The sequence below is a fragment of the Heterocephalus glaber genome, unplaced genomic scaffold (genome assembly GCF_053883595.1).
Source record: "Heterocephalus glaber isolate CG9 unplaced genomic scaffold, H.glaber_assembly_v1.0 deba00001760, whole genome shotgun sequence".
Classification (NCBI taxonomy): domain Eukaryota; kingdom Metazoa; phylum Chordata; class Mammalia; order Rodentia; family Bathyergidae; genus Heterocephalus; species Heterocephalus glaber.
The window spans coordinates 8117788-8139982 of record NW_028258457.1 but is presented as its reverse complement, the minus strand read 5'-3'; the positions used below and the strand labels follow the sequence as shown (position 1 = coordinate 8139982).

At 51.5% G+C, this 22195-nt stretch overlaps 4 protein-coding genes across 9 annotated transcripts in view; 3 read left to right on the top strand and 1 right to left on the bottom strand.

Moving 5' to 3' along the window:
- The window catches only part of Carm1 (coactivator associated arginine methyltransferase 1), a 39410-nt gene extending 38102 nt beyond the window's left edge, over positions 1-1308 (top strand). Inside the window, exon 16 of one of the 2 annotated variants that reach the window (XM_004866058.2) lies at positions 55-1308. In XM_004866058.2, the coding sequence (XP_004866115.2) occupies positions 55-194 (140 nt within the window). In that variant the 3' untranslated portion in view covers positions 195-1308. The remainder of the gene's footprint in view (positions 1-54) is intronic. The other variant, XM_087201621.1, reaches the window with a different exon arrangement.
- On the bottom strand, positions 580-4613 carry Yipf2 (Yip1 domain family member 2). Of its 4 annotated transcripts, none has more exons than XM_004865544.3 (9): positions 4438-4613; positions 4257-4317; positions 3587-3741; positions 3417-3497; positions 2477-2564; positions 2204-2320; positions 1959-2125; positions 1698-1880; positions 580-1624 (listed from the first exon to the last, which is right to left on the bottom strand). In XM_004865544.3, the coding sequence occupies exons 2-9, from the start codon at positions 4285-4287 to the stop codon at positions 1556-1558; spliced, it is 891 nt and encodes a 296-aa protein (XP_004865601.2). In that variant the 5' UTR covers positions 4288-4317; positions 4438-4613; the 3' UTR covers positions 580-1555. The 4 variants fall into 4 exon arrangements, with proteins under 4 accessions (XP_004865601.2, XP_004865600.2, XP_087057759.1 ...); XM_004865543.3 differs by having other exon boundaries at positions 580-1610; XM_087201633.1 differs by having other exon boundaries at positions 4428-4564.
- A 10-nt stretch (positions 4614-4623) lies between these two features.
- Timm29 (translocase of inner mitochondrial membrane 29) lies at positions 4624-6997 on the top strand. Its single transcript, XM_004865545.3, has 2 exons — positions 4624-4770; positions 4846-6997. Exons 1-2 carry the CDS (start codon positions 4665-4667, stop codon positions 5532-5534), a joined length of 795 nt encoding a protein of 264 aa, XP_004865602.1. The 5' UTR covers positions 4624-4664; the 3' UTR covers positions 5535-6997.
- A 14981-nt stretch (positions 6998-21978) lies between these two features.
- Positions 21979-22195, top strand: part of Smarca4 (SWI/SNF related BAF chromatin remodeling complex subunit ATPase 4) — a 92865-nt gene continuing 92648 nt past the window's right edge. The window contains exon 1 of one of the 2 annotated variants that reach the window (XM_021245149.2): positions 21979-22160. The gene's annotated coding sequence lies outside the window, so the exon portion shown is untranslated. The remainder of the gene's footprint in view (positions 22161-22195) is intronic. The other variant, XM_087201603.1, reaches the window with a different exon arrangement.

Here is a 22195-nt window from a genome sequence, read left to right as displayed (position 1 = left end):
GACCGGGCAGGCACAGGGTCACACTGCCCTCAGTGCCCACTGCCTGTCCCACAGGCTCCTCAGGTGCCCAGGGTGGCGGCGGTGGCTCCAGCGCCCACTACGCGGTCAACAACCAGTTCACCATGGGTGGCCCGGCCATCTCCATGGCGTCACCCATGTCCATCCCGACCAACACCATGCACTATGGGAGCTAGGCGCCCAGCCTCGGACTGACAGCACCAGGAAACCAAATGAAGCCCGCACTGGCGGCCGCCTCGGACTGGACAAGCCTCAACACCGTCACGTCACGGCCCTCTTTGCTACGGGACTCGGACACTTTTTTACACTGTTGCCGCTGCCCCTACCCTGCCCCACCCTGGCCCAAGCGCCTGTCGCTGCCATATTTTACACCAGATCATGTCGATCGGAAGCCTGTCCTTCCTGCCCGCTGCAGCCGCCTGGCTCTGCCCTCTGCCGAAGCAGCACCAGGGTAGAGGAGGGAGCAGCTCAGCGTCCCACCCTCACCCGTTGCAGGGCACAGCCGGCCGGGCAGTACCTCTCCTCAACTACCAGGCCACCACGGTCACCAAGGGCATGACATGCTGCTTTTTTTAATTTTATTTTTTTACGAAAAGAACCAGTGTCAATTCACAGACCCTCTGAGAAACCCGGCCGGCCGGGCGCAGCCGCAGGCCCCACGGGAGGGAGGGGTGGCCCTTCCCGCCCAGGGTCACCTCACACTTGAATGTAGCCCCGGCTATCTGCAGGCCTGTCCTTGGCCGACTCAGCTGCTGTCCTGTCCCTGAGCCCTGCAGCTCCCCTCCCCTCTGCCAAGAGCTGAGCAGGCGGACTGTCACCATGGGCCACGGGCAGACAGAAACCTCCAGCCTGTCTCAAAGGTGTCCTCTCCCTGTGTAACTGACGTTAGGCCTGTGTGTCCCCTCCAGACTTGTAGATGCTCCAGTCCCCACTGCTGCAAAAGCATTCGGACCCTCCTCAGCTGGGAAAGGGACCTTGCAGGGACCTCTCCCTCCAAAAAAAGGAAAAAAAAAAAAAAGAGCAAGGAAATGTACGTTTCAGCACAGGCAGTTTTCTTCACCCTCTTGTTCCTAGCACCTGACCTCTCAAGCTGGAGGTCAGGCCCAGGCCTGCTGCGTGTGCTCGAGGCAGGGCTGGGGTACCCCACTGTAGGGCATCGGGGCCCTGTCCTGTGGCTGTGTCACTTGAGCTGCCCTGGAAGCTCCCTGCTCGGCTACCCTCCCCACCTTTATATAAATTCTCTGGATCACCTTTGCATAGAAAATAAAAGTGTTTGCTTTGTAAGAAAAATGTGGACAGTAGCAGAGTGGTCTTGAAGGGTCAAGGGAGCCTTTGGTCCTCGCCGGGGTCAGGGCAGGCGGTGTCCCCTGAGGTCTGGCCTGAAAGCGAGGCTCCTCCCAGTGCCCAGGCCTTTTCACCTCTCTTGGCCACAGCGGGAGGCAGCGCCTCACCTGTGGGACTGGGCCTGGGCCTTCCTACGAGGTGCCCATAGACCGGGCCAGGGTGGGAGGCAGCTGTGTGTGCAGGGCTAAAGATGTCACTTGGGCTGGAGGTGCCACCTGCTCCAGAGGCAGCGGCTGGAAGAAATAGAGCTGAGCAGAGATATCTGAGGTCAGTGTAACAGCCAGCCCAGCCCGACCCACGGCCCAGCCTGGGGCCACCCCGATCCCGACCTGTACCTTACAGCCCATGGCCAGGAGGGCGTGGAGCAGCACCACAGTGGACAGCAGGGCCACGGCCACCAGCCTGGTGTCCTCGCGGATGACGGGCCAGAGGGTGAGCACCAACCCGGCCGTGGACAGGGCCAGGGCCAGCGCCCCAAAGAGCCACTGCAGCCACGGCACAGGGATGAGCCATAGGACCTGGGGTGACAGGCAACTAGTGACCACACTGGGCACCCCTGTGGCCCCGGCTGCCACCCACCGGCCAGCCCCACTCACCACCATGGGGATGAAGATAAAGAGTGAGTAGCCGTACACGCACACGGTCTCCAGGAAGCTGTAGGGATCCACGCGCTCCTGCACACCCTGGCGCCACCGCAGGAAGCCCCACAGCACCAGCGGCACCAGCCATGCATAACAATAGATGGTGATCCCTGCCATGGTCACTGGGGGGCGAGGTGGCAGTCATCTCTATGCCTGGAGACTCTGCTGCTGCCAGCGGCTGGGCCTGCCACCCCTCTTACCCTTGTGGAATTGGGGGCTGTAGTGGATGGAGGGGTCCCTCCTCTGGGCCAGCACCAGTGTCAGGTTGCCGGTGACAGCCAGGACGAAGGCCAGGGTGGCGCAGATCCAGAAGGGACCTGAGGAGAGGCAACACTGCTAGCGTCCCAGGCCCACAAGCGTCAGTCTCTGAAAGTGACTGACTGCTTTGTTCTCAGCTGTGCAGCAGGGCCTGGCACTCAGCCCGCATTTGGGGAATGAATAAGAGAATGAACCAAATGCGCAAGCTCACTCACCATACAGATCGGGACGATTCCGCAAATGGTGCCGTACAAAGTTGTGGCCAGGCCGGGGCAGCAGTGCACCTTTGATCCGATCCAGGACCTGGAGGGTGCGGTGAGGGCCTAGAGTAGAACCCACCTGGGTCCTACTGGGCCTTGAGGCCTTGACAGCTTCTTTCCTGTGGACCCCAGTCTCCCCTCTAAGCCCTACCTGAAAGAACCCAACTCTCCCCGGCTTGACAGGCTGCTCCTGTGGCTGGCCCCGAGCCCTCTCCCCTAGCCAGCTCCTGCTCAGCTTCCCGCCACTCTGCAGCAGGTCTTCAGCCCAGCAAGGATCTCTCTCTGCAGTATGTCCTATACTCTGTGCCCGGGTTTACTGTCACGGAGGCTGGCCTGAGGCCTTGATCATATCTCTTCCATGTTGCTGATCCCACTTGTTCCTCTCCTGCTCTGAATCCTTCCATTGGCTCCCCATCACCCTCCCCATAAAACTCAGAGTCCAGAGGCCAGGGATTTAGCTCAGTGATGCCGCTGCCTGTCTTGCAAGTGCAAAGGCCTGAGTTCGATCCCCGGTACCAAAAAAACCCCCCAAAAACCCAGACTCCCAACTTCTTAACAGGGCTCACAGCTGGACATGCTGGCAATACCTGGAGTCCCAGCCACTCAGGAGACTGAAGGACAAAGATCTCTTGAGCTCAGGAATTTGAAGCCAGCATGGTCAACATAGCAAGACCCCATCCTGAACCAAACACCCCAAAAATAGAGCTCACAAGGCCCTCACTGTCTCCCAGAGGCCTCTGCCCTGTCACCATACCATGTGGGTCCTTGGTGTCCCCACAGTCCTTAGGCAGCACCACCGTTCCTCTTACAGACTAAGAGGAGCCTTGCTCTCCCACGGAGCAGTCCCCAGCACCCTGCCCCGAGTGGAACCCTGAGTGTGACTCCCACGCCTCACCTGGGAGGTGTCCACGTCAAAGAAACTCTGATAGTAGCTGAAGGTCCAGAACCCAGGCTGTGGCTTCTCCGCCTGCAGCAGCTGCAAGGCACAGGGCTTCAGTGCCCGAGCCTGCAGCCTGGACAGGCTGGCGGCTGGACAGAGGCAGGGTGTGGACACAGGTTACTCACCGCTGTCTTGTCGCCCTCCACCTCGTCCTCAGCTCCATAGCTGCTACCAGTGCCCGCTGCCACAGCCACGTGGCCCAGGGAGGTCAGCTGATCACTTCTGCTGGTGGTAGCAGCATCTGGGGTCTCAGCCAGAAGATTGGTGGCTTCCTCGAATTCTATGGGGAGGGAAGATGAGCCATGGGCATGTTTTGGGGGGTTGAGACAATTCTGATTGCCCACTACTCATTTGCAGGGAAGCTGAGGTTCTGACTGTGGCCACCCCAGTGCTCCCCCGGGACAGGACCCAGCCTCAGTTTTAGGGCATGGAGTGGAGCTCCGCGGTCTTCCCCCTCACACGAGACTAGGCTTGGGATTGAGATGTGAATTCAAGGCGGAAATGGGGTTCAGGTAGAGGATGGGTCTCACTCCTGGGTGGTGTTTCCGGTGTCGGATCAGGGGTCACAGCCGCCTGTGGTTGGGTTAAATAGGAGTTGAGGACTGCAAGAGATGTTCTGGGGCAGGAGCAGAAACTCTGCCCTCAGCCGGGTGTGGCGGTGCACGCCTGTCATCCCGTACTCGGGAGGCTGAGGCAGGAGGATCGCCTGGACTTCGAGGTCAGCTTGGACTACATAGGGAGAACCTGTCTCAAAAAACAAAACAGAAACCTCGGCCACGTCGGGGCTGCACTCACCGTGGAAGGCCAGATCGTCAGCCGCTGCCATGGTGGTTCAGGGGCGTCACCGCATCGCGTTCTGAGGACAGAGGCCACTCAGGTCCACGCCCCTCCCGGACCTTATCAGCCCCAAGCTCTACCCCGCAGCTAGCAACACCTACGGGGAATTAAATTCGCCTCGGGTCTCACCTGAGCTTACCTTAAACGGGCGTGGCCAGGGCTCTCCGCGCCTGTGCGGCAGGCTTAACCGACAGCGTCGACCCAGCTGAGACTACAGCAACATCCGGCACCGGTCCGTTTCCTAATCTCTTCCGGTAGGAAGCGACTTCCGGCCACTTTGGCGATTACGCAGAATAGACACCCCAGGCATTTTATTTCGGGTACCAGGCGTTTCTATCCGGAGACTGGACCGCAGACCGGAAGAGGATGGCGACCGCTTCTCTGAAGAGATTTTGGACCAGAGGTCGCAGAGAAGCAGGTGGAGAAGGAACTAACGCGGCGCCTGCGAAACCGGGTGTGTGGGTGCGACTAGGTGAGTAGCGGAGGAAGATGACAGGGGCGTGGGCGCAGCGAAGTAACTGCTCTCACTGTGCTTCTTCTCTCCCAGGTGCCTGGGCGCGCGCGCTGCTGCAGGACTACGGTGAGGCCTGCAGGGACGCGGCGGCGGCGGCGCGGGCCCGGCCTTGCCGCGCCGCCCTGTACTCTGCGCTGCTGGGCGGCGCAGCGGCTTGCTGCGCGCTGGCGCCGAGCGAGGCGGCCTTCGAGGAGGCGCTGATTGAAGCATCGGGAACTCTACTGCTGCTGGCGCCGGCCACGCGCAACCGAGACTCAGAATCCTTCCTGCAGAGGCTCCTCTGGCTGAGGGGCCGCGGGTGCCTGCGCCATGTAAACCTGGGGCTCTTCTCGCTCCTGTACGAGGCGCCCTTCGACGGCCAAGCCAGCCTCTACCGGGCTCGCTGCCGCTACCTGCAGCCCCGCTGGGTCGATTTCCCGGGCCGAATCCTGGATGTGGGGTTCGTGGGCCGCTGGTGGGTCCTGGGGGCCCGGATGCGAGACTGCGACATCAACCACGACGAGTTCCTCCACCTGCCCCCGCATTTGCGCGTCGTTGGGCCTCACCAGCTGCACTCCGAGGCCAACGAGCGGCTCTTTGATGAGAAGTACAAGGCCGTGGTGCTCACCGACGATCAGGTGGACCAGGCGCTGTGGGAGGAGCAGGTGTTGCAGAAGGAGAAAAAGGACAAGGTCACCCTGAGGCAGGCTGAGTCCCTTGTGCAGTCGGAGGTCGCTGGATGAAAGCCAGCTAGGCACCAGACCTGACCCGGCTGCGAGCCCTGGCAGACTGTGTGCCCGGGAGGGTACAGCTGCTGAGAGTGGAACTGAGGTATATTACTTGCAGAATGACCCTCGCTGGGTTGTCGAAAGTTTGAGGAGCCTTTCTCCCTGTCTCTGCTCCTTGTTAGTTAAATCAAATTTAGAGCCTTCTTGGTTCAGGAATGGGGGGAGCAGATCGAGTGACTTAACCGTGTACTGTTTATCGCTGTCAGAGCTAGTGATAAGCCCTTATGTTGGCCTTTTTCAACTAGAAATATAATGTAGCTCAATGGTAAAGCACTTACCTAGCAGGTGAGTTGCTGTTTTCCATCCCCAGCATGGTAAAAACAAGACAAAAATACAGTAGTCTCTCTTGTGGCCCACACAGTCAACCTGGTAGAGAGATACTGCATTGGTCAGGGGACTCTCTTGACACTCACTCCCTGAAACCATTCAGTTCTGTTTTTGTTTTTTGTGAGTTTGTAGTCCTGAGGATAAAAGCCAGGATCGGCACTGAGCTACATCCCTAGCCCTTCTTTAAATTTTGTTTTATTTCGAGACAGGGTCTCACTAAATCACTGCTGTGTCATTGGTGTCCAACTCATGGGCTCGAGTGATCCTCCATCCTCAGACTTTGGAGTAGCTGGGACTGCAGGTGCATGCCACCATAAGCTTCAGATAGGTTTTTTTTGTTTTTTTCAGTACTAGAGATTGAACCCAGAGGCTTCTCACTGAACTACTTCCCTAGCCTTTTTAAAAATTTTATTTTGAGATACGGTCTCACTAAATTGCCCAGGCTGGATTCAAATTTTTACAAACCTTCTTCTTCAGCCTCCCAGAGCCCTGGGATTACAAATTTGCACCACTGTGCCTAGCTTTCTAGGATCCAGTCTTGTGTTTTGTGGGTGTTTTTGTTCATTTTTGTTGTTTGGGTGCTGGTGGTCAAACCTAGGGTCTTGCAAATGGGCTGTACCACTTAGCTATACACCCCAGGCCTCTTATTACTTGTTTATAAATAACATTTTTGCTTTGGTATTTTTAAAAGCTATACTTTGGGATAACTTAAATCTCACATGAAACTGATAAAATGAGACATCTTGCATACCTTTCATTCAGCTTCCCTGAAATGTAACTAATATTAAGCCAAGAAATTGACATTGGTGTGACTATTTGGTTGTGAGAGGGAAGTGGCAAAAATAACCCGACTTTACCATGTGTGTACTGACAGTTTTGGAAGTGGCTTAGAAGGCCATAAAGCATGTCCTGATCTCAAAATTTATATGGACTCATAGAATTCTGTGCAAAGGGATGTCAGGGTCCATAGCTGGTACTTAGCTAGGTTACGGTTATTATACCTGTAAAGCTAAAATATTTGGGGAGTGAGACCACCTCTGTCATCTGGGTGGCCCGTGGCTAGATAATTAAACCACGAGATGGAACAGTTATCTTCGTTGTGACACGTTTTGAGGGGTTTTTGTTTTGCTTTAGTTGTGCTGCTGGGGACCAACCTAGGGGCTTTGTGCATGCTGAACACACCGAGTTACACCCACTGACCACTGCCCGTGTAATGTTTGTGTTTATTTGCTACTTAGTTTTTGGCACTTTAATTTTTTATTCATAATGTGGGTTCGCTGAACACATGACAGTTTTAAATCTATTTTGAGGCAAGAGAGGTATCTTATAAGTCTGCATCTCCATTCTACAGAGGAAAAACAGGTTAGAAAGTTTACTTTTTCTAAGATTGTGGTAGGTCCATCATTCAAACTCTGTCACTGCCAGCCCTGTGACTTAGTCCTTAGAATTGTAGTGCAGGCTGTCCATGGTGCCACACACCTGTAATCCCAGGAATCGTGAGGCTGAGGCTGGGGGTTTGCTGAGAGTTTGAAGCCAGCCTGGGCTACATGGTGAGTTCAAGGCCACTTTAAATGACATAGAATGTGTCTCAAAAAAAGGAAGGAAGGAATTAAAAAAGAAAGTTAGTTGTGGTATGGTGCTGCCTTTGATCCTCATCTTACCAAAAATATATGTGTGTTGGGGGGGGATTGTTGAGGATTGAACCCTGGGCCTCATGCAAGCCAGGCAGATACTATACTGAGCTACCTCCCCAATTCCCTTTGCCTGAAATTATTAAATGCAGGAAAATATTGAATAAATATAAAAATGAAATGGTGACGAAAACAAAAGACAAAGCCAGGTACAATGGCACATGCCTGTAGTCTTAGCACACTGGAAAGCTGAGGCAGAAGGATTGCAAATTCAAGTCCTGCATAAACAACTTAATGATTTTCTGTCTCAGAAAAAGGTTGGGTTCATTTCCTGTAACAAAGTACTGAAAGAGGAGTGCACACCTTAATTACTTCCATGTTATTAAATGCAATTCTGACTTCTAGCCAGGGGTGTCCCACACACAACCCCCAAATCCACAAAGCAGTGGAGGTGAGAGTGGTGGATGACCAGATAGCAACACTCAGCTCTTTCAGTAGGGATTGTGGAGCCTGGTCAGCCTGCAATCTTTGCGACTTACCTTTGGTCAGCAGCTTGGCTGTTCTTGGCAGAGTCATACTGTATTTTGGCTGCCTCTCCAGTAACTTGGACATCCTGGGTGTAAGGCACAAGGGGATGGGGCTGTTGGACCTGGCAGGGGACCAGATGGACCTGGCGCTCAGCACCTTGGGTCATACGCTGGCCCCTGAGAATGGATCCAGGTCCCTTGTGTACTTCCTAGCTCCCAGCACCTGCAGTGCTCAGCCTATGAGAGGTAACATAAGATCCTGCATGGAGCTGGGGCTACTGGCGCACACCTGTCATCCCAGCATTCTGGGAGGCTGAGGCAGGTAGCCTGCAAGTGTGAGACCAGCCTGGGCAACTTAGACCCTAAAACAACTTTTTAAAGGGGCTGGAGGTATAGCTCAATGGTACAGCACTTGCCTGGCATACATGAGGTCTTGGATTCCTCCCTGTGAGGAGGGCTCAGAATGGTAGAGCACTAGAGCAGAGGCACTTGAGTCTCAGGACCAAAAAACACCCAAAGATACTGGGAATCTTAACACGAACACTTTCAAGTCCCCCTCCTCCCCTTTTTTTGGTACTGGGAATTGAACTCAGAACCTTGTGCTTGCAAGGCATGGTGCCACTGAGCTAAATCCCGGGCCCCCTTGTTTTTTTTGTTTTTTTGTCTTTGTTTTGGGTTTTTTTGGTACTGGGGATCGAAATGGGGTCCTTGTGTTTTCGAGGCAGGCAGCGGAACCACTGAGCTAAATCCCCGGCCCCTTGTTTTTTGTTTTTTGAGACAGTCTCACAGTCTTCCAGGCGGGCCTCATCTCGAACTCATGACAGTCCGTCTGACTCAGCCTCCCAGCTGCTGGGCAAGAGTGTGCAGCACCACACCCATCTCCCACTTTCTTTTTTTTTTTAATTTTAATTTTTATTTTATTTTATTTATTTATTTATTTATTTTTTTGCCACTTTCTTAAAAAAAAGTTTTGGAAGTGCTGAGGATGAAACCCAGGGCTTTGCACATGATAGGTAGATGCTCTCCCATTGAGCTACACTCTCACCATTTAAATTTTATTCTTAATTAGATTTTCCAGACCAGTCCAAGGGTTGTCTTCAGCGGGGCCCTTCCTGCAAAAGATCCTATCTCTGCTGGGTGTGGTGGTGCACATCCACAATCCCAGCAGTCAGGATGCTGAGGCAGAAGGATCACTGCAAGTTTGAGGCCCGCCTGAACTACAAAGGGAGACCCTGGCTCAAAAAACCAAAAAGAAGAAAAGAAAAATGGTGTCCCTGCTGTTGTGATTAGACAAGCCCCCCCCCCAAAATAAATAAATAAACAGAATAGCCAGCAGAGGGCACCAGAGACCCAATTCAGAGAATTTGGCCAGCCACAGATTGCTTTTGTTCTTGTGAAGTGGAGTGGATGTAAGCAGGGTGAAAAGAATACACAGTGAAAGGTTAAATTTTAAAAATGTAGCTGGGGATTTAGCTCAGTGCCACTGAACCTGCTTCCCAATCGCAAGGTCGTGAGTTCCATCCCTGGTACCCCATCCCCAAAAATGTGGCTGAGTGTGGCAGTGCACGCCTGTCATTCCAGCACCCAGGAGGCTGAGACAGGAGGATCTCTGAATTTAAGGCCAGCCTGGACTACAGAGTGAGAGCCTGTCTCAAAAAAAAAGTGGCAAAGTGGGCTGGGGATTTAGCTCAGTGGCACTGTGCCTGCCTTGAAAGCCCACGGTCCTGAGCTCAATCCCCAGTACCGCCAAAAAAAAAAAAGTGGCAAGAATGATGGGGGAGGATTTTGAGGATTAAAGGACAATGGCTTTTATTGTAATAAAGTGTTTTGTTTTGGTTTCTGAATGTGAGGACAGTCCAGGCCTTGCATTTGCTTGTGACTCTCTGCAGAACCCACCCCCCACCCCCAGGGACCCCGTGTGGCCCTGAGGTGCATTGAGTGCGGGGTTGGTGGGCTGTGTCACTGCCTCATGCCTTGAGCCCTGTGAGCTGGCGCCTCCGAGCAGTGTGCCCTCCAGAGCAAGAGGCCGTGAGTGGCTTCCCAGAGCCTCTCTCCAGGATGCGGCCCAGGCAGGCAGCTCCACAGCTCCCCAAGGTGCCCATGGTAACAAGGGCAGGGCTGCAGCTCCGTGACAGGGGTTGATGTAGCGCGCACCCTTCCTTCTCCCTTCAGCAACTGCTGCTCATTTGTCCTTTTATGGTCTCAAAGCTTGCAGGATTATTTAGTTGGGGTCATGTGATAGACTATTTTCTTGTCTTTATTTTTGTTTTGTTTTATTTTTTTGAGACAGGGTCTTACTCTGTAGTTGTTGTGTAGCCCAGGGTGACCTCAAATTAGCAGCGATCCTCCTGCCTCAGCCTCCTGTGTGCTGGGATGACAGACGTGCGCCACCACGCCCTGCTATACATACATAAACTTCTTGGGTTAGCTTTTTTACCCCCCTGGTACTGAGGATTGAATTTGGGGCCTTCATGTTGAGCTACACCCCTGGCTCTTTTTATTTTGTATTTTGAGACAGGTTCTCAACTTGCTGAGTTCCCTAGGCTGTGATCTTCCTGCCTCATCTTCCCAGAGTGCTGGGATTACAGGTTTGTGCCACTACCCTCAACTCGTTTACACCAGAAAAATGACATTTAATATTCCTCTTTTTTTGTGTGTGGCTTTAAAAAAAAAAAAAAATACATGGAGGGCCGGAGATTTAGCTCAGTAGTTCCGCCACCTGCCTCACAAACACAAGGTCCCGAGTTGGATCCCCGGTACCAAAAAACACAAAAACCAAAAACAAAAGTATATGGAATTGCCTGCATGTTCCACGGTTTGTTTGTCCATCACTTAAGGAAGGTCATCTTGGTTACTTCGGAGCTACTTGGTGCACTGGGCAGGTGGTTGTGAAGGGGCACAATCTGGCGGGCCTGTGGCATGTAGTGAACAGCAGAGGGCGCCAGAGACCAACTTCTCTGTTCCTTGGAAGCTCAGCCATTTCTTTTCTGTGAGGCTGGGTCTCAGATCCTTAACCCCAGCAGGGTTGATCCGGGAACTATTTCTGGGAGAAAGAGGAGCCCCCTGGCTTCCTTTGATGTGCAAACCAGGGTTTCATGACTAGAGGTTTTCTTGGGATGGCTGAGTTTCCTTGCTTCAGCATTTACAGGGCACATGCAGAATAATGGGCTAGTATGTTGGCCCCACAGAAGTTAACTGAAGGTGGGTGTGGATTACACACCCTGGGAGGCTGAGGCAGGAGGATCACAAGTTTGAGGCCTGCCTAGACAATTTAGTGAGACCTTGTCTCAGAAAATAAAGGGGCTGGGTATATAGCTGTGTGGGAAGGCCCTGGGTTTAATCCTCTGTACTACAAAAATAATGTTAAAAATTATTTATTTAGGCTGGGAGGAGCTTTTGTGTTTATTTTCAGTGCTGAGAATCAAACTCATGGCCTCTTACACACCAGGCAAGCATCCCCCGCTGGGCCATCCCAAGCCCTTGCCTCCCAGCTTTGGAGCCTGACAGTCCAAACCCATCGGTGTGGCCTCTGCCAAGGGCCCTTCATGATCCACGTGTCACCATGTGCATGAGATAAATGTCCTGTGGTAAGACAGGAAGGCAAAGCTGGTGCAGTGGCGCACGCCTGTGATCCCAGCACTCGGGAGGCTGAGGCAGGAGGATCCCTCTGAGTGGCCTGGGACATACAGTGAGTTCAAGGCCTCACTTAGGAGTGATCTTCCTGACAGCCTCCCACAGACATGTCCCACCATGCCTGGCTGTTGAAAGATACCACTTTAAAGAAGCTGTATGTGCCGGGCAGGATAGTACATGCTAATCCTAGATACTTAAGAGGCTGAGGCAGGAGGATGGCAAGTTTGATTTCAGCCTGAGAAACTTGGCAAGACCCTGTCTCTAAATGCAGAGGACTGGGTGTGCAATTTAGCTCCTCCTGGGTTCAATCCCATTACGGCAAGAAGGAAGAGGAGGAGGAGGAGGAGGAGGGGAAGAGGCAGAGGATAGAGACCCAACACACTACACCTGCTGGTCTCTTCACATGGGATGGTTTGTTCCATTTTAGGGCTCGGCCAGCAAGAAAGCCATCACCATACAAATCCTCCAGAACTGTGAGCCAAAACAGACCTTTTTTCTGTATAAAGCAGCCTGGCTCAGCATTGCATTATAGTAACAAATAGAACACATACAGGTCTAAAGGTTGAGAGGGAGGAACCCTGTGGATATCTGAGGAGACACTCCAAACGAGCAGAGAATGTGCAAAGGCCCTGTGGCAGCATGCTATTTATTCATTATAGAGTAGGGCCTTGCTGTGCAGTCCAGGCTGGCCTTGAATTCAGCAATCCTGCCTCAGCCTTTGGGGTACTGGGATTACACATGTCCACCACCATGCCCAGCTCCTCTCAAAGGATGGTGCTTGAGGAAGGAGACTGACAAGCCTCCGGAAGTGACTCAGTGTCTGCTGGAGGAGGTGAGGGAGGGTGGCAGGGTGAGCTTCGACCAGCAGCTCAGTTTAGGTCTGTGTGGCCATCGGACCTAAAAAACTCCAAACCGGGCTGGGGATTTAGCTCAGTGGTTCTGCCGCCTGCCTCGCTAGCCCAAGGTCCTGAGTTTGATCCCCGGTACCAAAAAAAAAATTATTTTTGGAAATTTTAAGCTGAAATCAAAAACGAGCCGCGCGTGGTGGCACAGGCCTGTGATCCCAGCACTCGGGAGGCTGAGGCAGGAGGACTGCGTTGAAATTGAAGCCAGTCTGGGCTACATAATGAATTCAGAAAGAACCTGAATTACATAGCGAGATCCTGTCAGAGCCCTACCTCCCCCCCAAAAAAAACCCACCCCAACTTAAATCCAGGCTTTTAGGGGAACCTGGCACAGCACAAGAACTCTGCTATGTTCGCTTCCGGTACAACAAAAAGACCCGCGGCGCCCACGGAACACAAAGCTCATTCCCAGCTGGAGCTGCCCGGCTACCGAGGCCGCTGGCGTCCTCTCCGCGCCTGCGCGCTGGCCCTGCCTGGCTGCGCGTCCTTAATTCCCTTCCGCCCCGGGGCCGGAAGTGGATCGGAAGCGCAGACCAGAGAGCCTCGTGGGCCCTCGCGTCTGTCCGCTTGGAACAGCTCAGGAATCGCGGAAGCTGTGATCTTCGCCAGGTGACACAGGCTCCTTAATCCGCGGGGCGACCTGACGACGACCTGGGGCAGGTTCTTCCCTTTGGAGATTATTCTCATCCCTTATGGCCTCGGGCTTGCTCAGGAGCCCTGGCAATCCAGTGGCGATTCCAGGTGTGCGTTCTTTTTTGAGGACTTGCTGTAAATGTTCTCCACGGAGGCCGCAGTTTTTTTCCTTTTCAGATACTGGGGATGAATACAAGCGGGCCCTCAGCTACATCCCAGCCCTTTATTTTTTACTTATATGGTTTGGTTTGGTTTTGTTTTGTTTTGCGATAAGGTCTCTCTGTGCAGCCCAGACTGGCGTTGTACTCTCAGTGATCGTCCTGCCTCAGCCTCCCAAGTGCTGGGATGACAGGCGTGCATCATCACACCCAGCTGTGTCCAGGTTTCTGATGGCGCAAATCTCCAGGTGATGTTGGCAGAAGCTCATTTTAGAGAGACCTCTGGTCACTCCAATTCAGGGTGGGCAACCTGTTCTGCTGCTGCCTCTCGGATGCTGCCCACAAAGCTTTCCTGCTGCTGAAGGAGGTCAGAGGGAGAAAGGAAGGAGGGGGTTCAAGGAGACAGACCAGGCAGAGAGAAAGGGCCTGGGTAAGGCGGCCCCTGGGGTCCCCCACTGCCTTAGGTACTCCAGGGTCCCTGTGCCTGTAGTGTGTGGGCCCATAGGGACCCCTGCTGGGGGACGTGTCAGTCTCACTGTGTCCTTCTCATTAACCAGTAAAGTAAGCGAATGCTTGGAAGATGAAGCACACCTGTATCCCCAGCCACTGGGGAGGCTGAGGCAGGAGGATTGCAAGTTTGAGCCCAACCTGGACAACTATCAAGGCCCTGTATAAAATAAGAGGAAGCCAGAGCGCAACACTGGAGATTAACTGGGGTCCCTTCCAAAAGCACCCTGTGACCTAAAGACCTCCCCTAGACACCACCTCTCTTTTATCTTTTTATACTGGGGAATGAACCCAGGGCCATTGCACTGAGCTACATTCCGAACGCCCTTTTATTTATTTATTTAATTTTTAAAAATTCATTAAGTTTACTGGTACATTTTAGGTATACTATATCATGACGTTCATTGGGAATTTGTACCTTTACATGATGTATCTTGGTTCTTATTTTTCCCCCTTCCCCTGCCCTCCCTTCCACCCCTCCACCCCTCCCTATTTACAAAGACTTTGTTTCAGTTTTTTCCTTTTCTCATATTTATTCTATTCCCCGCTTTCCCTTCCCCTACCCCTTCCCCTTTGGGCCTTATCTTTCTATTTCACATTATCTAGTCTACATTTTGATCCTTATTTACTCTTTTTTTTTTTTTTTCAGATTTCATTCATTTTTTATTTGTTATTTTTTTCTGAAAAAACCCTTATGTTATAGCTACTGCTGGAGCTTGAGTCCTCTGGACAGAGACTCTGGTGTGGGTTTTCACAAGATGGTCAGTTTCTTACACCAGAGAAACTATTCAGTATTTACACATGTGTGTCCTGTTTATTTCACTTAAGATATGGCCTCAGTGTACATCCATTTAGCTATAAGTGGTTCTTGTTTCTCGTTCTTTATGGCTGAGTACTACTCCATTTTATATTTAAAAAACCCACCTTCTTTATCCAGTCACCAGTTGATGGGCAATTGGGCTGTTTCCAAGTTTTACCTGTTACAAACTGTGCTGCTATAAACATGGATGCACATATATCCCTGTGGTATGATACTTTTAATTCTTTCTTTCTTTCTTTTTTAATTGTTTCTTTCTTTCTTTCTTTTTTTTTTGGTACCGGGGATCGAACTTGGGTCCTTGTGCTTGTGCAGCAGGCAGTGAAACCACTGAGTTAAATCCCTGGCCCTATTCTTTTAATTCTTTTGGGAAGATACCAATCAGGGGACTAGCTGGGTCAAATGGGACCTCTAATCCTAGTTTTTTGAGGTATCTCCGTACTGATTTCCACAGTGGCTGTACCAGTCTGCACTCCACCAACAGTGGAGAAGGGTTCCTTTTTCCCCACAACCCTGCCAGCACTCCAGAAAGAATGGCTGCTATCAAGAAAATCAACACTTGGGCTGGGGATTTAGCTCAGTGGTTTCGACGCCTGCTGCGCAAGCGCAAGGACCTGAGTTCGATCCTCGGTACCAAACTTAAAAAAAATAAAAAAGAAATCAACACTTGGGCCAGGGATTTAGCTCAGTGGTTCTGCCGCCTGCCTCAAAAGCACAAGGCCCTGAGTTCGATCCCCGGTACCAAAACAAACAAACAAACAAACAAGAAATCAACACTTTTAGGGGCAGGGATTTAGCTCAGTGGTGTCACCACCTGCCTTGGAAATGCAAGGTTCCAAGTTCGATCCCTGGTACCCAAAAAAAAAAAATTATTACAAGTTAGAAATCAACACTATTATTGTTTTTCTCCATTTTGTGACAGGGTCTTGCTAAGTTGCTAAATTACCCAGGCTCGGCTCAGAATGGCAATCTCCTGCCTCAGCCTCCCAGAGAGCTGGGATTACAGGTGTGTACCCCCATGGTAGACTAAGCTCCGCCTCTTAAAGTTTCCATCACCTCCTTAACATCACCACACTCAGGATTGAGCTTCCAACACGTGAACTCTTGGAGGTAGTTAGGGTTATGTCTAGATGTCCCCCAAAGCCTCGGGCCCTCATAGGCAGGGCTTTTGGAAGGTGAGGGGATCATGGGGGTTTACAGCTGACTTGCTACTGGGAGTCGTGTCTGGTCAGAAGAAGCGGTTTATCTTCTTCCCTGACTCTGTTTTGTTTTGTTTTGTTTTTTGAGATAGTCTCACTATGTAGCCCAGGCTGGCCTCGAACTTGAAGCAGTCTTCCTGCCCTGGTCTCCTATGTGCTGGGATTATCTGTATGTGCCACCACGACCGACTCAACAACCCCCCCTTATTTATTTATTTTTTGAGACCACTGAGATAGTCTTGCTAAGTCTTCAAGTTGGCCAGGCTGTGCTCAAGCTTGCAGTCCTCCTGCCTCAGCCTCCCAGAGTACTGGGGTTACAGGCGTGGGCCACCAGGCTCCACTTCAGATTAGGTTTCTGATTTGTCAGCCCCTACTATCACGAATTCCTTAATATCCACCCATCCATCCATCCATCCATCTCCTGCTGATTCACTTTCTCCGAAGAAACTTCACACCTTCTGGGAGTCAGTAAGGCTGCCGTTCTTCAGTGTGAAGAACCGAAGATGCTCCTGATACTAAGGACCCACCCGGCTGTGTGTCCCAGGGTTTATATTTGTAATTATCCAGTGATGGACATTTGGGTGCCTCCCCCTTTTGACTCTGGTGAACAGTGCAGCAGCAATGAGCACTTGTTTACAAACATGTTTGAAGACTTGTTTATTTATTTACTTATTTGAGAGGGTCTTGCTATATAGTTCAAGCTGGACTTGAACTCACTATGTAGCCCAGGCTGGCCTCGAACTCACTTTGATCCTCCTGCCTCAGTCTCCCAAGTGCTGGGATGACAGGCATGCACCACTACGCCTGGCGCCTGGTGAGGATTTGTTTTTTTAAATACTTGGGAGCTGGGCACGTGGTGGTGCACACCTGCAATCCCAGCGCTCTGGGAGGCTGAGGCAGGAGGATTATCATTTTGAGCCCAGCCTGGGTGACAGTAATTTATGGAGAGCCTATTTCAAAGTAAAAAATAAAATGGGCTGGGGATGGAACTCAGTGGGAAGGCCATAGGTTCAATCCTCAGTAGCAAGAGGAAAGAAAACAAAAAGGAGGTCACAGAAGTTGAAGATGAGAATTGATGGTACCTTGGCTTTGATAGAATCGTTGCAGTGGGGTAGAAAAGGCCTGAAAAGAAAGTTTAATGAAAGTTAGAAAATCCTAATCAGAGCGATACCATCACATTTTCACGCTTTGGAAGATTTCATGTTGCTAACAGTTCTCAAATTCATCTATGAATTCAGTGTAACCCCTATCAAAATCCCGTCATATGTTTTGATTGAAGTGGATGAGTTCATTGTAAAATTTATACAAAGGGACCGGATGTGGTGCTGCAGTTCTCTGATCCCAGATCTCTGGGAGGCTGAGGCAGGAGGACGAAAGTTCAAGCCCAGCTTGGACAATTGAGTAACTTAATGAGACCCTGTCCCAAAATAAAAAATAAAAAGGGCTGGGGATGGAGTTCAGCACAAAGGCCCTGGGTTCAATCCCTGCAGTACCACCAAAAGAATAAAAAATAAGGGCTGAGGGTTTAGCTCAGTGGCACTGCATCTGCCTCAAAAGCACAAGGTCCTGAGTTCGAGCCCCAGTACCAGAAAAAAAAAAGAATAAAACAAATAAAAAATAAATGAACAAAGTTAACAACGAGCTGGGGGTGTGTCTCAGTGTCAGAGCTTGTGTTTAGCATACGCAAGGCTGAGGCTCCAATCCCCAACACCAAAAATAACTAAAATTCAATTTACACAGAAATGGGAAGGACCTAGAATACCCCCAAAAATGTGAAAGCAAGAACAGAACCCTTACATGACCCGATTCCGAGACTCAAAGCTGCAGGGACAGAGATAATGATGTGTGGGCATGAGGGTGGATGGAGGTCCGTGAGCAGAAGAGAGTTGGAAACCCGAGCTGCAGTTAAACAGTCAATTGTGTTTCATTTTATTTTATTTTTTCGGTACCAGAAATTGAACGCTTGCCAGGCAGGCATGATGCTGCTGAGCTACATCCCTGGCCCGTTTTCTGCTTTGTTTTTAAATTTTATTTATTTATTTTTTTGGTACCGGGGATCAAACTCGGGACCTTGCTCTTGGGAGGCAGGTGCCTGAACCACTGCGCTAAATCCCTGGCCCTGTTTTCTGTTTTAAATAAAAGATGATTTATTTGAAGGAGGGGTGGGGTGGGGAAGAGAGCGAGATGGCAGACAGCTACTCTGGATGAGTAGAGGGAGTGTTTGAAAGTGAAGTACTCCTCCATTGGTTTTGGACAAAAGTGCCAGGGTAATTCAGTGGGAATGGACAGTCCAAATCATGTGCTGCTGGAACCACTGGCATCCCTATTGGAAGGCGTGAACTTGACCTTCACAGACGGCACAGAGGTTAATTTGTGGACTGGGCATGATGGTGCACACCTGTTGCCTCAGCACTCAGGAGGCTGAGGTAGGAGGATCACTGTGAGTTTGAGGCCAGCATGGGCAAGTTAGTGATTTAGTGAGACCTTGTCTGAAAATAAAGGACTGGGGATGGAGATCAGGTTGAAGATCCTGGGTTCCATCCCAAGTACTGCCAAGAAGAAAAGAAAGAAAGGTTGATTTGGGATCACAGTCTGGAGGATTTATTCCAGGACTGAGTGGCCCTGCTGCTGCTACTGGGCTTGGGATGACAGCATATCATGCTAGGAGCAGGTGACAAAGGAAAACCACTTAATACCAGGAGGGAAGGGGTGGGGGTCTCACATTTCCCCCAAGATCATAAGGCAGGTCCTTTTTATTTTTGAGTCAGGGTCTTGCCAAGTCACTGAGTTACCCAAGCTGAGTTTGAACTCATGATCCTCCTGCCTCAGCCTCCCACAGTGCTGGGATGACAAGTGTGCGCCCCATGGCCACTCAGTCTTACTCTTTTCATGACAGCCTGGTCTTGTGAGAACTCATCAGGGTCACTTCAGAATGGCATCAATTCCTTCTGAGGGCAGCAGCTACATGACCCAGTGATATCGCACTGGGCTCCGCCTCTTAAGGTTCTGACTCCACTGCCAAGGAACCAGCACATGAACATGTGGGGCCACACTCAAGCTGTACGCAAGCATGGCAGAGTCGTTTGCACAGTGACTCGATTGCAGCCAGGCCCTGTATTACGATCTCCCAGCTGGGGCTTTTGTGCACATTATTGCGTGTGTTTCCAGTGTAGGAGACAGTCACGTGGTCACTGCATAGATGCAGCCCTGTCCTCTGCTGGGTGTTCATTAGCATATTGAGGGAATTTAAGAGACATCAAGCTTGGCATGGTAGCACATGCCTGTAATCCCAGCACTCAGGAGGCTGAGGCAGGAGAATGGCAGTTCCAGGTCATCCTGGTTAACTTGTGACACCTCAAAAACTTTTAAAAGAGGGCTGGGCATAAAGAAGGACCAATTTGAGTCATTTGTAGGAAAACAGATGCACCCTGAGACCAAATGGTAAGTGAAAAAAGTCAGACACAGGGTTAAATATCGCATGGTTTCTTTTATATGAAAAGCTCCAAGTATAAAGAGCAAAATAAAAGAAGATGGGAAGCAAGGAGGTAGACCTTTTGCAGATGGGAAGGAGAGCTAGGGATGGAAGAAGAGATGGAGGGAAGGGGAAGGAAAAAAGACTAAGATGCAGTATGTATATATACTGATTCCCCACAGTGAAATGTTCATTATGTGCTGCCAACATGTACAAATAAAATTTAAGGAGTAAAAAAGGGCTGAGGGTGTGGCTGAGTGATAGAGCATTTGCCTAGCATGCATGAGGCTCTGGACTCCATCTCCAGCACCCCTGCCCCCTGAAAAAATTCTTGACTCCTGCATACGATCTTGCCTTCTGTGTCTGCTGTAAAGAACCCACCTCAGGTGTAAGAAGACCCAAGTTCGCTATGCACATACAGTGCTTGGGATAAATACAGCAGGAGGCCATCTCTTGTTCTCCAATATAGTGTTTAAAAATATCTATTAGCAAGCCCGATGTGGTGGCACACACCTGTAATCCCAGCACTTGGGAGGCTGAGGCAGGAGGATCACTGTGAGTTCAAGGCCAGCCTGGGCTACATAGCAAGACCCTGTCTCAAAAGCAAATTCAAAAAAGCAGGAGACAAGTAGCATACAGTTTAGATTCCTGCTGGTTTTGACATTGTCCAGTTGCAGATCCCCTGCAGCAATGCCCAGAAGACTCCAGTCATTGTCCTAAACCTGCAGCAACCTTGCATTTCAGAAGACTTTGCATTTCAGAAAAGCGGAGCTTCACAGGCCACCCCATGGTGAGGTCACCCCCCAGGTGGGAGCAGTTACCTCAGTATGGGCTGCCCCCCAAAGCAGGCACTGTCATGTCATGATGGGAACAGCACTCAAGCTGGGACAGCTCCCCCAGAACCTCAGCAGAGTCCTGAGATGTCGACCACACAGGCTGCTCCTTATGCAGAACACCCACAACCCTTGTCTTTCCTGTAAAACCACACAGCATCTGTGAACCCCTGGACAGATCCTCACGCCTTTATCTGTGCTTCCCACTGTGGCTGCGCTGATCAAAGCTCCTTTCCTGCTTTTCACCACTGCGTATCTCCTAGATTGTGGTTTTGGGACTGGTCTTTTGAGACCAATCCCTCTACTTCAGGCTGGGGCTTTTGTCCTTATGTCCCCCAAAGCTTCATGCGGTCATAGGAGGGGCTTTTTGGAGGTGGCTGGTTCTAGGGTATGTGCTGCTGGGATCAAGGGTGTGATGCTGGTACTGACTCACGGTGTGACACTAGGATTAAGCATGTGAGTGCTACCGCCCTTAGGGTGGGTAGCATGGATAAAAATATAAAGGACAGAAAGAGGGCTAGTGTGCCCCTTGTCACTTGCTGCTTCGGCATGAACTGTTTCTCCTCTGCGATGTCCCTCTGCCATGACACCCTGCCCTGGAGCCAGCCAACTATGAACTGAAACTTCTACAAACTATAAACTAAATAAACTTTTCCTCCTTTACCTTTGGGTATTGGTTATTTTGTCTCAACAACAAGATAAAGTAACTAAGACACTCAGGTAACTGGGGTGTGCCTGTTACAGTTGGGCATCTAAATTTATATTTATGTTTTGGTCCCGGGACCAAACTCGGGACCTTGCACTTTTGAGGTAGGCGGTGGAACCACTAAGCTAAATCCCCGGCCCATTTGTCCTTTTATTATGATAGGATTTTGGTATGTAGTTCAGACTGGCCTTGAACTCACAGTGATCCACCTGCCTCCAGAGTGCTGGGATTACAGGCGTGCAACACCATACCTGGTTTGAGAGTCTCACCTGAACTGGGTTTTACCCTTCCCCGCTTTCATGTATATACTCAAATGTCTTTTTAGCCAGCCTTTCCTGGCAGCCGTGCTTAAAACTCCCACGGCCCTCCCAGACTTCATCTCACACATCGTGCATTTATCTTCCTTCTCATACATCGTGAGCTCCACGGCGGCTGGGGTACAGCAGTGAGTCAATAAATTCTGGCTCAATTTATTAATGGCATTCAGCAGGTCTGCAGAACCGGATCCACCGCCCTAGGCCAAGGATCTAAATTCTCAGGCTCGCCCTTCCCCGTGGGTAGATTCTGTCGGGTCCTGGTCTTTTTTTTTTTTTTTTTTGGCACCAGGGATGGAACTCGGATCCTTGCGCTTGCGCAGCAGCCGGCGAAATCATTGAGCTAAATCCCCGGCCCAGGTCCTGGTCTTAAGGCACGGGCCCAGGTGCCCCTCCGAACCTCAGAGCCCTTCAGCCATCACTTCCCGCAGAACAGATGACCACCCTGTCCCCTCCCCCAACTCCCCAGCGCCGCCGCAGTGGCGCCTGTTCTGCGCATGCTCGGAGGCGTGAGGACGAGACCTAAGTGCGCAGAGGGAGATTCTTCCTGGTTCGTGTGGTGCGCGTGCTCCCTCTGGGCCCCGCCCATTTCTTCCTGCCCAAGGACGGACGCGCACGCGCAAAGAGAGCGGAAAGACGGGCAGGCGCGCGCACGAGGCCCGGCGGGCGGCGGAAGTTGGAGAGGCAGCCCGTGGGTGGGGGGGCTAGGGAGGGGAGGCGGCGAGTGCGCGCGCAGCGGGGGCGCGGGCGGCGTTGGGGGGGCAGTCGGGGAGAGCGGGCGCGCGCGAGGCTTCTCGTAGCTCGGCGGCGGTCTCGGCTTCTTTGTTTGGTGAAGAGAGGCGAGACACCCATTCTGCCCCCGGCCCCGTGTGGAGGGTTGGGGGCGGCGCCAAGAAGGCGGCGGCGCCGGCAGCTCCCGGTAAGGAACGCGGGCTGCAGGGGGAGCGCGTCGCG